This window comes from Ahaetulla prasina, chromosome 4, assembly GCF_028640845.1.
Source record: "Ahaetulla prasina isolate Xishuangbanna chromosome 4, ASM2864084v1, whole genome shotgun sequence".
Lineage (NCBI taxonomy): Eukaryota > Metazoa > Chordata > Lepidosauria > Squamata > Colubridae > Ahaetulla > Ahaetulla prasina.
This window is the reverse complement of record NC_080542.1, coordinates 2,267,583-2,286,568: the sequence shown is the minus strand read 5'-3', so window position 1 is coordinate 2,286,568 and position 18,986 is coordinate 2,267,583. Positions and strand designations below refer to the sequence as shown.

The 18,986-nt window shown below is 46.2% G+C and overlaps 1 protein-coding gene across 1 annotated transcript in view; it reads right to left on the bottom strand.

Moving 5' to 3' along the window:
* Positions 1-18,986, bottom strand: part of TNFSF12 (TNF superfamily member 12) — a 53,989-nt gene that overhangs the window by 28,008 nt on the left and 6,995 nt on the right. The window contains exons 2-8 of the mRNA XM_058180366.1: positions 13,695-13,721; positions 12,177-12,261; positions 11,194-11,256; positions 9,597-9,632; positions 9,175-9,299; positions 6,901-7,143; positions 6,123-6,264 (exon numbers count right to left, since the gene is read on the bottom strand). Of these exons, the coding sequence (XP_058036349.1) occupies positions 6,123-6,264; positions 6,901-7,143; positions 9,175-9,299; positions 9,597-9,632; positions 11,194-11,256; positions 12,177-12,261; positions 13,695-13,721 (721 nt within the window). The remainder of the gene's footprint in view (positions 1-6,122; positions 6,265-6,900; positions 7,144-9,174; positions 9,300-9,596; positions 9,633-11,193; positions 11,257-12,176; positions 12,262-13,694; positions 13,722-18,986) is intronic.

The following is an 18,986-nucleotide window of genomic DNA, read 5'->3' as shown; positions in this document are numbered from 1 at the left end:
TGAGGAGAAGGAAGGAAGGAAGTTGTAGTGACACAGTGGTTACAATGCAGTATTTCAGGCTAATTCTGCCCACTGTCAGCAGTTCGATCCTGACCGACTCAAGGTTGATTCCATCCTTCCTTCTGCGATCAGTAAATGAGGATCCAAATTGTTGGGGGCAAGAGGCTGACTCTGTAAACCCCTTAGAGAGGGCTGTCAAGCAAGATGAAGCGGTATATAGGTCTACATGCTACCTTCCCTCAAGACGACGCTATAAGGCAGTGACCTTTTGACACCGAGCGCCCAAACCGAAACGCGCGTGTGCACAGCCCCGGAAACTCAGAGACCAGCTGGCCGGTGCGGATGCATACGCTGGCCAGCTGGTTTTCTGGTTTCCAGTGGGCACATGCGTGCCAGCCAGCTGGTCTTTGGGTTTCCGGCACACGTGAAGATCAGCTGGCTGGCACGCACGTGCCCACTGGAAACCAGAATAGCAGCTGGCGACAGCATGTGTGCCTACAGAGAGGGCTCTGCGTGTCACCTCTGGCTCGTGTGCCAGTGTGGCTATAAGGCATTGCACACCACAACTACACACAAGGAGTTCCCCCAACCCCCATGCCATCACTCTGCTAAACAACTAATTCCCACAACACTTATCTTATGCCCTGGGATGCTAAACCTCCTAGTAGAGCTGGTTTACTATTATCTTCCTTGTCTTTCCTATTATCTCTTCCTTATCTTCTTATGACTATCAATTTGTTGCTTGTATCTTACAATTAATAGTTTTATTTAGCATCCTAGTATGATTTATGTTGACGGCTTATTTAGTACCCTATAACTGTCACTGAGCAGTTGTATCTTATGATTGACGATGAATGTATTTGATGATTATAACCATGATTTATCACTCGTCGCTTGTATGTACGCTGGGAACCTATGCGCCCGAGACAAATTCCTTGTGTGTCCAAACACACTTGGCAAATAAAGAATTCTAATTCTAATTCAATTCTAATTCTATTTCTAATTCAATTCTATTTCAGTTCTATTCTATTCTAATTAAATTCTCATTCTCATTCGATTCTAATTCAATTGTAATTGTAATTGTAATTTCAATTCAATTCTAATTCTATTTCTAATTCTATTCTATTCTATTCTAATTCAATTCTAATTCTAATTCAATTCTAATTGTAATTGATTCTACTTCTACTTCTAATTTTAATTCAATTTTAATTTTAGTTTTAATTTTAATTCAATTAATTCAATTCAATTCAATTCTAATTAAATTCTAATTCTCATTATCATTCAATTCTAATTCTAATTCAATTATAATTGTAATTTCAATTCAATTCTAATTCTATTTCTAATTCAATTCTATTCTAATTCAATTCTCTCATTCAATTCTAATTCTAATGCAATTGTAATTGTAATTGATTCTACTTCTACTAATTTTAATTCAATTTTAATTTTAGTTTTAATTTTAATTCAATTAATTCTAATTCTAATTCAATTCAATTCTAATTCAATTCTAATTATCATCATTCAATTCTAATTCTAATTCACTTGTAATTGTAATTGTAATTTCAATTCAATTCTAATTCTATTTCTAATTCAATTTAATTCTAATTCAATTCTCATTCAGTTCTAATTCTAATTCAATTCTAATTGTAATTGATTCTACTTCTACTTCTAATTTTAATTCAATTTTAATTTTAATTCAATTCCAATTCAATTCTAATTCTATTTCAATTCTATTCTAATTAAACTCTAATTCTCATTGTCATTCAATTCTAATTCTAATTCTAATAATTCTAATTCGGTTCTAATTCTATTCCATTTGAATTCGAATTCGAATTCTGTTGCAACCACCCTCACTGCCATCCTGCCCCAAGGTTATTTCCCCGTAAAATCCTTCGTTCAATTCACGAGAAAGGCATGAAGGTGATCGCGTTTATTGTCCAAGTGTTCGCAAAAGCGTACAATAACGTGCGTAGACTTGAATTAGAGAACGCTTTGCTTGAATATGGAGTTGAAAGTGGCTTGCTTCAAGCAAAAAAACTGCAGCAGGTGACGGAAATGAAGCATACACAGGTAGCCCTCTACTTACGACCAAAATTGAGCCCAAAGTTTCCGTTGCTAAGTGAGTTTTGATCCCGTGACTGTGGGGATGCTACAACGGTCATAAGTGTGAAAAATGGTTGTGGGTTAATTTTTTTCGGTGCCGATGTAACTCCGGTCACTAAGTAAGCTGTTGTAAGTCGAGAACCGCCTGTAATTGGGTTCACAACATTGAGCAGGGGCTGAAGAAAAGATAAATGAGATTTCCTCAGTAGCTTTACCTACGGTAAACGCCTAACAAATTCTTCGGGTTACACTGATGACGTGCGATGCGAACGTATAAATGGAACGTATGTTCATTTATGTGCGTGCCAATGACGTTGTGCTTGTTGTTCAAGACCCGAAAAGACGTGCAGAGATCGTACGATGCAACGTGGAGTCTCCTTCCGAAATAACACACTGAAAATCAAAATGCTAGTTGCGTTCGAGACGGAAAATGAAGTGAAGAATTGCAAGTTGTGGCACAAGCGAAAACAGAGGAACTTTGGTGTTGTGAGTTGCCCAGAGTCACTATCACCCATCATCATCAACAACAACAATCCTTTTTTAAGAAGTCTGTTCAACTGAATGGAGCTGAGCGTTTTACTGGCCGGATGCCCTTCTTGTCACCAGGGCGGAGTTTTTTTTTCCCCCCCAGCAGATATATTTCTCATCGTGGCCAGAGAGAGAAAATATCTGCCTCTACCTAGGATCGAACTCCCAGCCTCCTGATTGTGAGGCGAGAGCTCCACCTCTAGGCGACGGCACCTCTCTGCCCAGAGTCGCTATGAATCAAGGAAAATACTAAAAAATTAAAATAAAAAACGGTGTGTGCTGGTATAATATTTAGTAAAAAACGGGAGTTTTACGACGTCCAACAATCTGGTGGAAGAGATTTCTATGGTGTCTGTTGGGAAGAAACGAATGTTTTTATCAAAATGCAGATAGTCCTCGGCTGACGACCATCGAGTCCCAAATTTCGGTTGCTCAGTGAGGCGATTCATTAAGGGAACTTTGCCTACCTTCCTTGACAGAGCTGTTACTAAGGGAATCGCTGCAGGTATTAAGTTACTTAGCCCGGTCGTTAAGTGAATCGGGAACTCCCCTTTTGACTTTTGCAACCGTCGGGATCACATGACCCGCCGGGACTCGTCATAAATATGAGTCAGCTGCCAATTTTGATCACGTGACGGGGAGGGGAGACACAAGCTGCGACGGTCGTAGGTTGTGAAAACCGATCCAAAGTCGCTTTTTTCAGGGAAGTTGTGACTTCCAACGGTCACTAAATGAACGGGTGTAAGTCGTGGACGACTCGTAAGTGGAAATCGCTAGGTGCGAGAGTGAGGTTCTGTATACTTTGCGATGCCACAATTGTACGAGACTCGGGGTCAAGAATGCCGGGGTGCCCAAAGAATGGACACGGGGTACAAATTGGAACAGTTTCCCTCCAGAGGTTTGTGGGTCCTGGAAGCTTTTAAAAAGGAAATTGGACAACCGTTTGTCTGAAATTCGGCAGTGGGTTTTCCTGTTGGAGTAGGGGGTTGGGCTAGATGACCTCTGAGGTCCCTTCCAACGCTGTTGGATTCTGAAATATTGGCGAAACACCCCCCCCACCCCCCGGAATCATGTGCTGAACCTCTTGGGCCAAACTGACCTCAAAAGATCAAAGCAGAACATAAAAGCCAGGCAGTCCTTGACATACAACCGTTCATTTAGTGACCGTTTGTTGTTACAATGGAAAAGAGAGGCTTAGGACCGTTTTTTTTACACTTGTGACCATGGCGGTCATGCAATTCAAACATTTGGCCACCGGCTCGTATTTACGACGGTTGCCGTGTCTCCTTTTGCGGCCTTCCGGCGAGCGGGGTCAACGGGGGAAGAAGCCAGGTTCGCTGAACCGCCGTGCGACTCGTTTTAACAACGGCGGCGATTTGCTTAACGACCGCGGCACGAAAAGCCGTAAAAAGGGGAACAAAAGCTCCCTGAACAGATTTCTCACTGAGCGACGTAAACGCTGGGCTCCATTGTGGTCGTAAGTCGAGGACTGCCTGTACTGAAAGGGTGACAAGATTGGGGGGCCGGGGGGGGGGGAGGGAGACAACCGAGCACGTCTCACGGGAACGACTGAAGAAGCAACTCAGAAGCGGACAGGAGAACCGAACGCATGACTCGGTCTAAGGAGAGCAGTGGCGCATGAAAACGGTGGCTTAGAACCGGTCCTCGCCCTTATGGCCGTGGCAGCATCCCGGCGATCACCTGACCAACATTCGGACGCTTGGCCATTGACTCGCATTTATGACGGTGGCATTGTTGCGAGGTCACGTGCTCCCCTTTTTCGACCTTCCGACGAACAAGCCCACGGGGAAGCTCTGCTGGTCATTAAACAGGTCATTTAGTGCCTGATTTTGTGTGTGTTTGTGTGTGTGGCGGTCATTAAGAAAAGTGGCAGTCTTAAAGTAAACCCCCACGGTCGTTAAGCGAAGCCGTGTCTATCACGGCCAGGTTTTTTCCAGAAAAATTGTCATGAATTCCTTTGTCATAAATGGGGGGGGGGGAATTGCCGAGTGGCCCCCAAAATGGTCACGTGACATGGGCGGGGGGGGGGAGACCTCGGAACTTCAAATCCCTATTTTAAATCCCGGTTGCAACGTCAGTCATACGTCGAGGACTATTTGTATTTTGCTGCCTCTGGTCCAGATACAGAAATAGATTAATAGAATTGGAAGGGACCTTGTAGGTCATCTAGGCCAACCCCCCCCATCCAAGGAGACCCTACACCATTTCTGATGTTTCCTTTAAGGCCAGGCAAGAATAGAATAGAATTTTTTATTGGCCAAGTGTGATTGGACACACAAGGAATTTGTCTTGGTGCATATGCTCTCAGTGTACATAAAAGAAAATAACCCCCATTTTAAGCCTGACCAGGTTGATCAGAAAGGTCGGCAGTTTGGCGGTCCGAATCCCTAGAATAGGCCTCCTGCGTGAGCAGCGGCGGTGGGACTAGATGACCTCCAAGGTCCCTTCCAACTCTGTGACTGTCAAAAGGCTTCGGTTGCAGCTCAGTGGATTCCCTGTGCAAGTTCGTAAGCTCTTTGCGGCGGGTGCGAGGCTCACAAAACCCCAACAACAACTCCGTCTCGGGAGAAACACAACGTGACTCTCAGGCACGCAAGCGGAACCGAGCCGATTATAGGAATGAAACGATCTCAACATCTCCCTTGGGGCGGGGGGGGGGGGAAACACCCGTTTCAGAAAAAGGAACTGCAGTGGGTTTGAAGTACACAAACAGGAAGTTGCGTGGGGAATGAGGCTTGCGTAGGGGACGCTCGACACCCACGCGGGGGGGGGACACGTACGGTCAACGATACACAACCAACGGCTTCCGTGCGAAGCGACGACAGCCGGAAAATCTGTCGCGTTCTACTTTTATTTCAATGCTGTGTGATAAAACGGGAAGGTGCCCATTTTCTCCCCGTGCCAGAGGGCACCGTGCGTTGTCGTGGCGAGCGGGGAAGGCTGCATGGAGTGTGGCGGTTAAAGCAACGGTGTCGGAAAAAAGACAGGCACGGTATTTCACCCCTTCCCTGCCCGTCCTATAAAATAATAAACGAGTTGTGAGTTGCGTTAAGCTGTGTGGGCAGTGATGGCGAGGGGAGGGGGCCGCCCATTGCCACCATTCCAAAGAGGATAGATTGGGGCGGGAAGGGCCATCCCTCTACAGGATTGGTTGCCTCAGTGGCCCTGCGCGTGGATGCTCCCAGGGGCTTTCTACGATACTTTCTACGATACCGCATTTGTAGGCACATGTAATTTCGGGAACGCCGAATTTTTAGATGCACGCGACCTTTTGCAAAACTTCATCTGCGGGTGCAAGGCAACCTTCGGCCACGCTGCCTTTGGGGGCACGTGCAAGATTTTGCGACGCTGCATTTGTAGTGCGTGCAATTATTGCAACATCGAATTTGTAGACAAATTGTAGCGCCAAGTGGGGTTTACGCATCTTCCATTTCCAAGTTGTTGTCTGAACACCCGCTCTTACTGAAACCAACCACTGCGGCAGGGCTCTCGGCCCCGTTCCCCGCTTTCCAGCCAGACCCTTTGACCTTTCAGCCTTCCTTGTTCGGGCGAAAGTCCAGCATCCACTTCCTTGGGGTTCTGCCGCCCCCTGCTGGCCGGGACCCAAACATCAGTCTGTGGAGACAGATGTCCACCACGGGTCCTTTCCGAGTGGCTCCCACCGTTCTGCTTGGTTGTGTGTGGTCACGTCGCGTCAACGTCGTACCACGCCAAGATGGCGGGGATCCTCCCAAACATCCAGTGAGCCCGATAAGGAAGCAGAATAAAAGTTTGAAAATATAAAATTGATGATGCCACAGTGCCCAGCCCAAGGTGCGAAGCATAACAAGCGCCGGGAATACACACAACCCGGGCAAGAAATGGGATTAGATAAACCAGAGTCTACACACGTCACTGAGCCAGTTCCTCGTTGTTTGAATCCGTTGTCGGATTCCTGCGGTTGTTCGGACTGCGAAGTCTGCCACAAAGCGAAGGCGCAGCGCCCGATTAGACCCCCCCCTCCCCTGCCCCACCACCCTTTTTGCTGCTGGTACCCGGGTGGACGTCAGAACAACGGCCCTGAAAGCGAGAAAACGAAGAATTGCCGGTCCAGAAATGAAAAGGAGCAACCGGTACACCGCTCTGCGCTCGGACGCGCCCGTCGTACAGAAGGCAGCAATGGGCGGGCTCCGTGCCTCCTCTCTGGTTCTGCAGAGCCCACCCGGGACCCCAGCCCTGCGGTCTTCCCCCTGCCCAGTCTTCTCAGTGGACTTGGAAGAGACCGAAATAGGTGAGGTAGCGGTCCGCTTTCAGACGGACGTCCGGGATGGTGCGAAGACGGATGGAGGCTTCGGGACGCAGGAGAAGCAATCCGGAAACCTGACACACGTGCAGTTCGGCTTCCCGGGGTCCCGAGCTAGTGGGGGGGAACTGCTCCAAACAGCGCAAGGCCAGCTGGCCGCTCAACATCACGTCCAGCTTCATGTAGACCGTCTTCCCCTCGTTGAAGTGGACCTGGCAACGTGAAGAGGAGGAGAAACACTGACGACAGGAAAACTTGGGCTCGATTCTCAATCAAGGAGAGAAAACCGTTTAGAACTAAGGAGAAATTTCCTGACAGTGGGGACAAATAACCGGTGGAACTGCCTGCCACCAGAAGTTGTGGGTACTCCAACACTGGAGGTTTTTAAGAAGAGACTGGACAGCCATTTCTTGAAATGGTATAGGGTCTCCTGCCTGAGCAGCTGGACTAGAAGACCTCCAAGGTCCCTTCCAACTCTGCCATTCTGTTAACTGCGGTCGTAAATTGAGGACTAACTGTACAGGGAGTTCTGTAGTTACGTCTGGTCGTAAGCATCGTTCAAAGTTACCACCTACTTGAAAAAGGGCACATATCTGAAGTTTTGATGGTCAGCCTCTACACACACACAGTTGTGACTCGTCCTCCCTCCTCTCCTCAGCCCGTCTCCAACCGGGCCTCTTATCAGACTCCGAGTCTGATAATGAAGATGAACGGCCTGTCATGCCTCCAGCCCCCGGGCCCTGGCCCCATGCCCGGAGAGGATTCCAGGAGTGAACAAACAAGCCCGATAAACCTCACTCATCAGGCGTGTGTTCCTTTGGCTCAACCGTCAGAGGAAGCCAGCCAGGTATTGAAATTACTTGGGCCTACTCCTTCTGACCCCTCCCTTTCCCAAATAGCAGATCCAGCTGAAGACAATTCAAAGTGGGAGGACCCTCGCTTCCGGAGATCTGAGAGGCGACGCCAGCAGAAGGAAGGGAGGGGCAGGCCTGGATAAATGCTGAGTCATGGAGCTACACCCCACAGCCTATATAAAGGACCTGCTTTTGGCATTCCAACCTTGAGTCAAGCAAAGTCTCATCTAGTGTCCTGATATCGGACCCTATCGCTGAAGTCACAACTTGGACTCCCGCCTGCCCTGAGAAACCTCGAAGGAACTTGGCAAGCTCCCGAGGCTTCGTTGCCAAGTTTGCCACGGACTTCCTTGACTCGTTCGTCGGAGTGGAGGGGGAGGGGGACATGACACAGGGTGTCCTCAATTTACGTCCACAATTGAGCTAAGCGAGGCATTTGTTAAAGAGGGTTCGCCCCATTTTAGGACTTTTCTTGCCTCAGTTCTTAAGCGAATCCCTGCAGTGGCTAAATTAGTCCCACGGTCGTTAAGTGAATCTGGATTCCCCATGGACTTGACTTGTCGCAAAAGGGGGGATCGCGTGACACCCCCCCCCCCCAGGGACCGTGCGACCGTCATGAATGTGAATCAGCTGCCAAGGGTCTGAACCCTTGATCGCATGGTCGTTAAGTCTGAAAAACGAGCCTCAGTCGCTCTCTTTCCAGTGACGTTGCCACGTCGAACGGCCACTATGAGAACCGCTGTAAGTCAAGGACATCTTCATCTTCCGGCAAGCAAAGTCAATGGGGAAGCTAGGTTCGGTTAACGACCGCGTGACTCACAGAACAACCCCAATGGCCGCCTGCACTTGTGTTTCTCAAGGCTGGCCCGGCCTGATTTTAAATTCTAAATTTTAAATAATTTTTAAAATTGTGGGTTTTAAATTTCTGTAATTTTTTATGGGGCGTAATGTTATTTTAAATTTCTGGAGAATTTGAATCAGTTTTTTAAGGGTTGTTTTAATTGTGGTGTATGTTTCTGTTTGTATTTTATCTGCCTGTTCACCGCCCTGAACAGTCCTTCGGGAGAAGGGCGGTATACAAATTAAAACATTATTATTATTATTATTATTATTATTATTATTATTATTATTATTATTATTATTATTATTATTATTATTATTATTATTATTAATTAATTCTGGGAGTTGAAGTCCGCACCTCAAAGTCGCCGAAGTTGAAACCATACGGGATTATTTCATTAACTCTCTTGAAATGCCCCCAAGAGTCAATCGAGGGTTCTCGGGGACCCCCTTCCTTCCAATCCTGGCCCCCCTCTGCCTCCCCAAGGCAGCCAAACTCCCAGAATGCTTTGCTCTTCCTACCCACAACCCCCCTGCTCTTCAGCTCACCTGGCAGTACAGGTAATAAAGGCCCCTCTTGATCACCGTGAACTCTCCGCGGCTGTTGTCGTAGCGCAGGGGGTTGGTGGCGTTGAGCTTGGCCTCCGCCCATCCGCGGATGGTCCCGTTGGCATCTGGAGGGCGAGGGAGACGGGCGAAGGGGAGGGGGAGAGGGGGAAATGAACATTTGGTCCCCGGGCAGCCCCTCCGCTGTGGGGAGGAGGTGTTCGCCTCGCCCCTCCCCTCCCATTGCACGAGGCAGAGCTGCACAACACAACAGCCAATGTCGCCCGCTTTGTGACGGTGGCAGGCTGGTGCAAGGAGGGGGTGTGAGAGGCGGCTCAGGCAGGCCTGGGGTCAGCCAACCTTGCCCGACTGCCTTCCAAAAGCCCCCCCCCCAACCCCCCCCCCCTGAACCCTAGAAGTGTTACCTGCCTGCATCCCAGCTCGTCCTACGGTGGCTTGCACTGAAAGAGAGACCGAGAAAAAGAGAGAGAGGAAGGAAGGAAGGAAGGAAGGAAGGAAGGAAGGAAGGAAGGAAGGAAGGAAGGAAGGAAGAAAAGGAGAGGAAGGATGGAAGAAGGAAGGAAGGAAGGAAGGAAGGAGAGAGAAAGAAAAGGAGGGAGGAAGGAAGGAAGAAAGAAAAAGAAAGAAAGAAAGAAAGAAAGAAAGAAAGAAAGAAAGAAAGAAAGAAAGAAAGAAAGAAAGAAAGATGGCAGGAGGAAGGATGGGAGGAAGGAGACAGGAAGGGAGAGAAAAGGAGAGAAAGGAAGGATGGAAGAAGGAAGGAAGGAAGGAAGGAAGAAGGAGAGAGAAAGAAAAGGAGGGAGGGAGGAAGAAAGAAAAAGAAAGAAAGAAAGAAAGAAAGATGGCAGGAGGAAGGAGACAGGAAGGGAGAGAAAAGGAGAGAAAGGAAGGATGGAAGAACGAAGGAAGGAAGGAAGAAGGAGAGAGAAAGAAAAGGAGGGAGGAAGGAAGAAAGAAAGAAAGAAAGAGAAAGAAAGAAAGAAAGAAAGAAAGAAAGAAAGAAAGAAAGAAAGAAAGAAAGAAAGATAACAGGAGGAAGGATGGGAGGAAGGAGACAGGAAGGGAGAGAAAAGGAGAGAAAGGAATGATGGAAGAAGGAAGGAAGGAAGGAGGAAGGAAGGAAGGAAGGAAGGAGGGAGGAGGAAAAGGAGGACGGAAGAAAGAAAGGGAAGAATAGGGGCGATGAGAAAGAAAGAAAGAAAGAAAGAAAGAAAGAAAGAAAGAAAGAAAGAAAGAAAGAAAGAAAGATGGTGGGAGGAAGGATGGAAGGAAGGAGACAGGAAGGAGAGAAAGGAGAGAAAGGAAGGATGGAAGAAGGAAGGAAGGAAGGATGGAAGAAGGAGGAGGAGGAGGAAGGAGGACGGAAGAAAGAAAGGGAAGAATAGGGGCAATGAGAAGGAGGGAAAGAAAGAAAGAAAGAAAGAAAGAAAGAAAGAAAGAAAGAAAGAAAGAAAGAAAGAAAGAGATGGAGGGAGGAAGGAAGGAACGAAGGAAGAAGGAGGGAGGAAGAAAAGGAGGATGGAAGAAAGGAAGGAAGGGAAGAATAGGGGAGATGAGAAGGAGGGAAAGAGAAAGAAGGGGATGGACGAAGGAAGGAAGGAAGAAGGAGGGTGGGGGAAAAGGGGGAGAGAAGAAAGGAAGGGAAGAATAGGGGAGATGAGAAGGAGGGAAAGAGAAAGAAGGGGATGGACGAAGGAAGGAAGAAGGAGGGTGGGGGAAAAGGGGGAGAGAAGAAAGGAAGGGAAGAATAGGGGAGATGAGAAGGAGGGAAAGAAGGGGAGGGAGGATGGAGAAAGAGAGAGAGAGAGAGAGAGAAAGAAAGGAAGGAAGGAAGGAAGGAAGGAAGAAAGAAAGAATCAGTTGGAGGGATGGAGGGGACTTTGTCCTGTCTGGAGAGAGGCACGGAAGCCCCCCCCCATCCATCCCCCACCCCAAAAGTCCCTGGCATCTCTCCTCTCGGGAGGGGAGGGGCGCTGGGGACCAGGGGAGACCCTCCCTCACCTTCATAGTGGGCTGCGCAGATGGTTCCCGACCTGCAAGGCCGTAATCGCTTCCCTTTCTCCGCTGAAAAAGAGGGTGGCGGGAGGTTATTTGGGGGGGATGAAGGACCCCCGAAAATCAGACAACAGCAGCAGCCATCAATTTTCCTGCCCAGTCCTCAATCTACGACGGTTCGTTTAGTGACCATTCAGAATTACAACCACACTGAAAAAAAAAGGGACCGGACGGTCTTTCACACTTACGACCGTCATAGCCTCTCTCACAGTCACATGAATCAAATTGGGACGCTTGGCCACTGATTCGTATTTATGACGGTCGCAATGTCCCGGGGTCATGTGACGATTCCCTTTTGAGGCCTTCGGACAAGCAAAATCGAAGGGGAAGGCAGATTCATCTAGTCGTCCGCCTCACTTAACGACGGCAGTGATTCACTTAACAACGGTGGCAAGAAAGGCCGTAAAATGGGACAAATTTTAACGAACGTCTCACTTAGCGGCGGAAATTCTGGGCTCACTTGTGGTCGTACGTCGAGGACTCCCTCTAGAGGACAGAGAGAAAGCAATCGCTCTCCTCCCCCCCCACCCACAATTGATTTACGTAGGTAGTCCTCGACTTATGACCACCATGGGGACAAGTTTTCTCGCTAAGCAAGGCAGTTGTTAAGTGAATCGCGCTCGGTTTTGCAACTTCTGCAACTAAATCCCTGCCGTTCTTAAGCGAATCGTACGGTCGCTAAGCGAATCCAGCTCCCCCTCCATTGACTCTGCTTGTCAGAAGCCGGCTGGGAAGGTCACAATGGGCGATCACGTCACCCCAGGGGAGGCTGCAATGGTCATAAGTGCGAGGAACGGTCGTAAGTCATTCCCCCCCCCCCGTGCTGCTGTAACTTTGAACAGTCGCTAAACGAATAATGGTCGTAAATCGAGGACTACCTGCATTACGTCTTAGGGTGTTCTGCCCCCTCTTAGAAAGGAGCAACTCACCTTGCCTTCGATGCCGCAGCGCCCCCTCCTGGGCAAAATGGTGCAGGAACTTGCCTTGGTTGTTCCAGCTGGAGGAGAGCACCACCTAGAGGAGAAGAGAGGTACTGCAGGCGACACAAAAACGTTGGCAAAAATGGTCGGTTGGCCAAAAAACTGGGCCTAATTCGGCCACGGCGGCTTTTGCAGCCACTACAAAGCCCATCGACCCAAAAGACGGGACAGGCTCCGCGAAGGTCTCGAAGCAGCGAGCCAAGCCGCGTGCTCCAGGGAAAAGATAAACCGGCTTCATCGGCCGCTAACAATCCGGAAAGGAATCGCTCCGCTTAATTCTCCGTCAGTTTGTCTTTCTTTCCCACAACGAAACAACCACAACCACAACCTACAACGAAAATACGGTTGCGTGTTTCCGGCTTAAATCTTGTTAAAATCATTTACCCAAAAAAAATTCAACCCATTTTGTAAAAACAAAAAGAAATTTCGTCTACGAGACCTTCCGAACGAGATTTTTCCAGCTTTGCGAAAAGAGGAGTGGGGCTGATGGAACCTCCATGTTCAGAGGCAGTCTACCCCAGAATACCAATAGCTTGCGAGGGGGGGGGGAAACAAGGAAAATCTAATTATTCTCATTAATTTATTAATTTGCACTTATTGATCGGTGGCAAGAGAATGGTAGAGAGCCTTAGCCTACCTTGGTAGAGAGGGGTCTTCGAATATCTTATCTCCCCCATGCTGGTTTCATCCTGGCTTGTTCAAGGGCAGGTTTAAGGCAAGCTTGCTTCCCCCAAAGGTGGGCGATATAATTTTATTTTATTTTTGATTTTGTGGTGGGTGGGGGATGATTAGATTAGATTACATTAACACAGTTGGGAGGGACTTTGTGAGGTCACCTAGTCCAACCCCACCCGAAGCAGGAAAGCCTACACCATTTCTGGACCTTAAAGCTTTGCGGAGGTTGTGCAAAAGCTTTTTTGCAAAGTCAGGAGAAGCATTTACTCCCGAAGAGACCACCAAAAAAAAAAACAAAAAAAGCAGAATTTCCTCTTTGCGTGATACAGCCAGTCCTCGACTTACGGCCAGAATTGACAGTGACTTTTCCGTGGCCAAGCGACAAAGCGGTGGAGGGAGTTTTGCCCCCTTTTTTGGCAACCTGCTGCTAAGCGAGACATCGGTTAAGGGGGTTCTGTCCCGTTTTGCGACTGTTCTTGCCGCCGCCGTGAAGTGAATCACTGCAATTGTTAGGTGAGTCGCACGGCCATTAAGCGAATCCGGCTTCCCAGTTGACTTTGCTGATCAGAAGGTCGCAAAAGGGGGTCGCGTGACCCCGGATAGGTGTGATGGTGAGAGGTGTGAAAAACGGTCCAAAGTCACCTGTTTCCTGTTGTCACTTTAAACCGTCACTAAACAAAAACGGTCGTAGGTCGAGGACCGCCTGTATTCTAGACAGATGGCAGAAAAACAGCCCGTTGTCCAAAGTTTCCCCTTTTGTGCATGGCTTAACAAAAGAAATGTTTCACTTACCGGCTCCAATTCTTCCGACAGCAGTTTCTGGGGGCCAGAAAGAAAGAGCCCAAATCAAGCCACCGGACTACAGAAACCATCCTCCCCTGCCACCGTCGCCCTTTCCGAAGAAGGAAGAGGCCAACTGGAACGTGCAACCCAACTTTTCCCTGTAAGATTTTGGCTAAAGAACCAGGATCGAACCAAAACACGCCAGGATTTAAAAAAAAACAACAACAGTCCTCTAGTTATGACCAGAACGTCACCTGCCTATCACGGTCGTAAATCGAGTGATCCTTGCAGCCAACCTGATTTTACGACATTTTTTTAAATGGTGATCGTTCACGGAATCCCTCGTTCGCTTAGTGGCCGGTTTTGCCCCAAAACTGGAAAAAAATATCCATTTTGCAGAAAATCGTCACAAACGCAGTTACATGCAAACGGACGTAAATATGGAACAATGGTCAAGGAAACAGCATGCAGTCCCAAGACCAGAGGGGGGGGGCAACCTTGGGAGGTCCATCATAACTTGAACGGTCACTTAGCAAGTCATCATAAATCAAGAACTATGTGAAACTAAGATGGTTTATGAGATGGATAAAAATTGTGTATCGAATACAACAAGGTTTCCCAAGTTTGGGAAACTTTGACAGTTTCCAAATGTGTGGATTTCAACTCCCAGTTATGCAAATATACATACATACATACATACTTGTTTTCTGAGGTTTTCACGGGTGTTTGTATGTAGGTCTTTGGTTGTTCGGGTTTTCTCCCGTGTAAAATTAGAAGTGTCTTGGCGACGTTTCATAACATAACATAACATAACATAACATCAGAGTTGGAAGGGACCTTGGAGGCCTTCTAGTCCAACCCCCTGCCCAGGCAGGAAACCCTACACCATCTCAGTCAGATGGTTATCCAACATTTTCTTAAAAATTTCCAGTGTTGGAGCATTCACAACTTCTGAAGGCAAGTCGTTCCACTTATTAATTGTTCTAACTGTCAGGAAATTTCTCCTTAGTTCTAAGTTGCTTCTTTCCTTGATCAGTTTCCACCCATTGCTTCTTGTTCTACCCTCAGGTGCTCTGGAGAACAGCCCAACTCCCACTTCTCTGTGGCAGCCCCTGAGATATTGGAACACTGCTATCATGTCTCCCCTAGTCCTTCTTTTTGTTAAACTAGACATACCCAGTTCCTGCAACCGTTCTTCATATGTTTTATCCTCCAGTCCCCTAATCATCTTTGTTGCTCTTCTCTGCACTCTTTCTAGAGTCTCAACATCTTTTTTACATCGTGGCGACCAAAACTGGATGCAATATTCCAAGTGTGGCCTTACCAAGGCATTATAAAGTGGTACTAGCACTTCACGTGATCTTGATTCTATCCCTCTGTTTATGCAGCCCAGAACTGTGTTGGCTTTTTTAACAGCTGCTGCACACTGCTGGCTCATATCTAGATGGTTATCCACTAGGACTCCAAGATCCCTCTCACAGGTACTACTATTGAGCAAGGTACCACATATACGGTACTGGTGCATTTTGATTTTTTGGCCTAAATGTAGAACCTTACTTTTTTCACTGTTGAATTTCATTTTGTTAGATAGCGCCCAATGTTCAAGTCTGTCAAGATCTTTCTGTAACTTGAGCCTATCTTCTGGAGTGTTGGCTATTCCTGCCAGCTTGGTGTCATCTGCAAATTTGATGAGTTCCCCATCTATCCCTCGTCCAAGTCATTGATGAAGATGTTGAAGAGTACTGGGCCTAAAACAGAGCCTTGGGGTACTCCACTGCATACTTCCCTCCATGTGGATGTAGTTCCGTTGAGGACTACACGTTGAGTGCGGTTGGTCAGCCAGTTACGAATCCATCTGGTGGTGGTGCTGTCTAACCCACATTTTTCTACTTTATCTAGTAGTAGGTTATGGTCTACTTTATCAAATGCTTTACTGAAGTCCAAGTAAATTATATCAACAGCATTCCTCTGGTCTACTAATTTTGTCATTTTGTCAAAGAATGCGATAAGATTAGTCTGGCATGATCTGTTTTTGACAAACCCATGTTGGCTTTTGGTTATTACTTTGTTTGCTTCTAGGTGTTCGGTGATTCGTTGCTTGATTATCTTTTCCAGAATCTTCCCCGGTATTGAGGTCAGACTGATAGGTCTGTAGTTTCCTGGATCTGTTTTTTCCTTTTTGAAGATGGGAACTACATCAGCTCTTTTCCAGTCCTCTGGCAGCTCCCCTGTGCTCCAGGATCTTTGAAAGATATAGTTCAGTGGTTCTGAGATCACGTCTGCCAGTTCCTTCAGAACCTTGGGGTGTAATCCATCCGGTCCTGGTGATTTGAACTCGTCTAGGGTAGACAGGTGTTCACTTACCATTTTCTTCCCTATTTTAACTTGTGTTTCTAATCTGTTTTTTGTAGTGCTGTTTTTGATAGGTTGGATTGTTTTTCCTTTTGTGTAAAGACAGATGCAAAATATGAGTTAAGTAGATCTGCTTTCTCCCTGTTGCTTGTCATCTTCTTGCCACTTTCTCCCAGCAATGGGCCAATTGTTTCCTTGACTTTTTTCTTGTTTTTAACATGTTGGAAGAAGCTTTTTATTATTTTTACTTTTGTCGCTAGCCTTTGTTCATTGTGAGCCTTAGCTTTCCTCACTTCATCTTTACAGGCTCGGGCTATTGCTGATATTCTGCCTTAGTTATTTGCCCCTCTTTCCACTTTTTATATTTGTCCTTTTTGTCTTTCAATTTGTCAGATAGTTCTTTATGCATCCATGCTGGTTTCTTTTGTGATCTACTATTTTTCTTCTTCATTGGTATTGTGTTAGACTGTGCTTTTATAATCTCACTTTTCAAAATTTCCCAAGCTTCTTGAGTTGTTTTCCCCCTGAGGATTCTCATCCATTGAATCCTTCTCAAGATCTCTCTAAGTTTATTGAAATTAGCTCTCTTAAAGTCCAAGACTCTGGTTTGACTTTGTTCTACTACTTGTATTTGCTTAATGTTGAATTCCAATATTGCGTGGTCACTTGCCCCCAAGGTTCCTGTAGCTTCAACACCTTCTATCATTTCATCTCTGTTAGTGAGAATTAAGTCCAATATGGCTGATGCCCTTGACGCCTTCTCTATTTTTGGGAAACAAAGTTGTCTGCTAGGTTTGTTAGGAACCTGTTGGATCTTCCACTTGGTGCAGAGTTTGTTTCCCAGTTGATGTCAGGGTAGTTAAAATCCCCCATTACTACTGTGATGTGCTTCCTACATACCTTAGTTAGCTGACTAGCAAAAAGTTCATCTACTTCCTCTGTTTGGTTGGGTGGCCTATAGTATAGACCTATGGCAATATCGTTTTACACCCCTTTTATATTGACCCAAATACATTCAAGATGATTTTCATCATTGTTGTGCTCTATTTCTGTAGAGATGTAGTTATTTCTTATATATAGTGCAACTCCACCTCCTCTTTTATTTGGTCTATTTCTTTTAAATAATTTATATTCCTCTAGCTGTATGTTCCATTTGTCAGTTTCATCCCACCAAGTTTCCGTAATGGCAACAATATCATATCTACCCTCATTTACTTGGATTTCTAATTCACCCTGTTTATTCCTCATACTCTGTGCATTGGTGTATAGACATTTGAGTCCATTTGGATTGATCTTGTGTTTACTGTCTACATAACCTGTGTTGACTGCCCCTACTTTCATGCCACCTGTTGGTTTAGTGCACATGGTATGGCACTCACTGTTAAATGCTTGGTTTTGCTTGATAGCATGGTTGATAGTCTTACCCATACAGACATCTATGTTACATGCACTGATAACCCTTTTAGTTTTCGATTGCTGGGGACAGAAATTTTCTATATCAGTTAATTCTCTGTCCCCACTGTTCAGTTTAAATGTTTATCCAGAAAATCTGTGAATGTATTGCTAAGTAACTCAGTCCCTTTCTTTGATGGATGCAATCCATCTCTTTTGTACAATTTTTCATTGGACCAGTTGCAGACATCATGACTAATAAAACCAAAGCCTTCCCTTTTACACCACTCCTTTAGCCACACATTAAACTCCACTACACGCTGGCCTTTACCTTTTTGTTCCTTATGTACTGGTAAAACCTCTGAAAAGTTAAGCCTACAACCTATGCTATTAAGTTCATACCTAAGCTCTGGAAATCATTCTGCACAGAAAGCACATCCTTTTGGGACAGATCATTTGTGCCAAGGTGTATAATAGCATCAACATCAGAATCCTTACTGGCATTCTTGACTATCTTAAGAATCGTCTCTTGTCTCTGCTGGCAGTAGCACCAGGTAGACACCTGACGTCTTTCAAAACCTCCATATCCTTTCCTAAATTTACATCCCTTACAATTGAATCACCAATCAGAAGGTGGTTTCTCTTTTTGGATACCTTGCTCTTCTTGTGTGACCGATCTGTAATACTTGATACACACTTTTCCAAAGTAGGTTCACACTTTTCCAAAGTAAGTTCTTCATCTTGAACCATAATCCCTTGATTGTTTGAGTTATCAGTATCACAACTACCTTGATCTGTCACTTTAGTGTTCCTATTTAGGTCAGCAAGGGCACTATATCTGTTATACTGGGACACTGTAAAAGCTTTGTGTTTATGGTTCACAGCTCTCACCCTGCCAGATCCCACGGTTGTCCATACTGCCCTTTTCCTGCAGGATCTTTGTGGTAGAGGGGGCTGATGGCTCAGCAGCTGGAATGGCTGAATTGGGTACCTAATTTCTGCTTGGAGAGCATAGATTAGAGATTCTAGATATGTAATCTGTCCACGTAGACTGCTAATTTGTTTACAAAGAGGACAGTACCCAAATTTGAAAAAGGTACTGCGAAAGACAGCTGCAAAACAAGTATTGCACTGAACTAAGCCAGTCATTTTGAATAGAATAAAATCACAATCTCAAGTGGACCAACCCTGAATATATTATTGCTATATTTTATTTATAGTGATTAGATTAGATTCGCGCGCCGTTAGGCGCGCGGGTTGTGAAAATCAGAAAGAAATGCAGAAATTTTCCACCCCCACTCCACCCCAAAGCAGCAGCTCAAACTCACGTGTTTTTCTGAAGCAAATCAGAAAGAAATGCAGAAATTTTCCACCCCCACTCCACCCCAAAGCAGCAGCTCAAACTCACGTGTTTTTCTGAAGCAAATCAGAAAGAAATGCAGAAATTTTCCACCCCCACTCCACCCCAAAGCAGCAGCTCAAACTCACGTGTTTTTCGATGAAGTCTCATTCGTCATCTTCAGGCTTCAGCTTCGTGCTGAACATTAGCCATTTCAA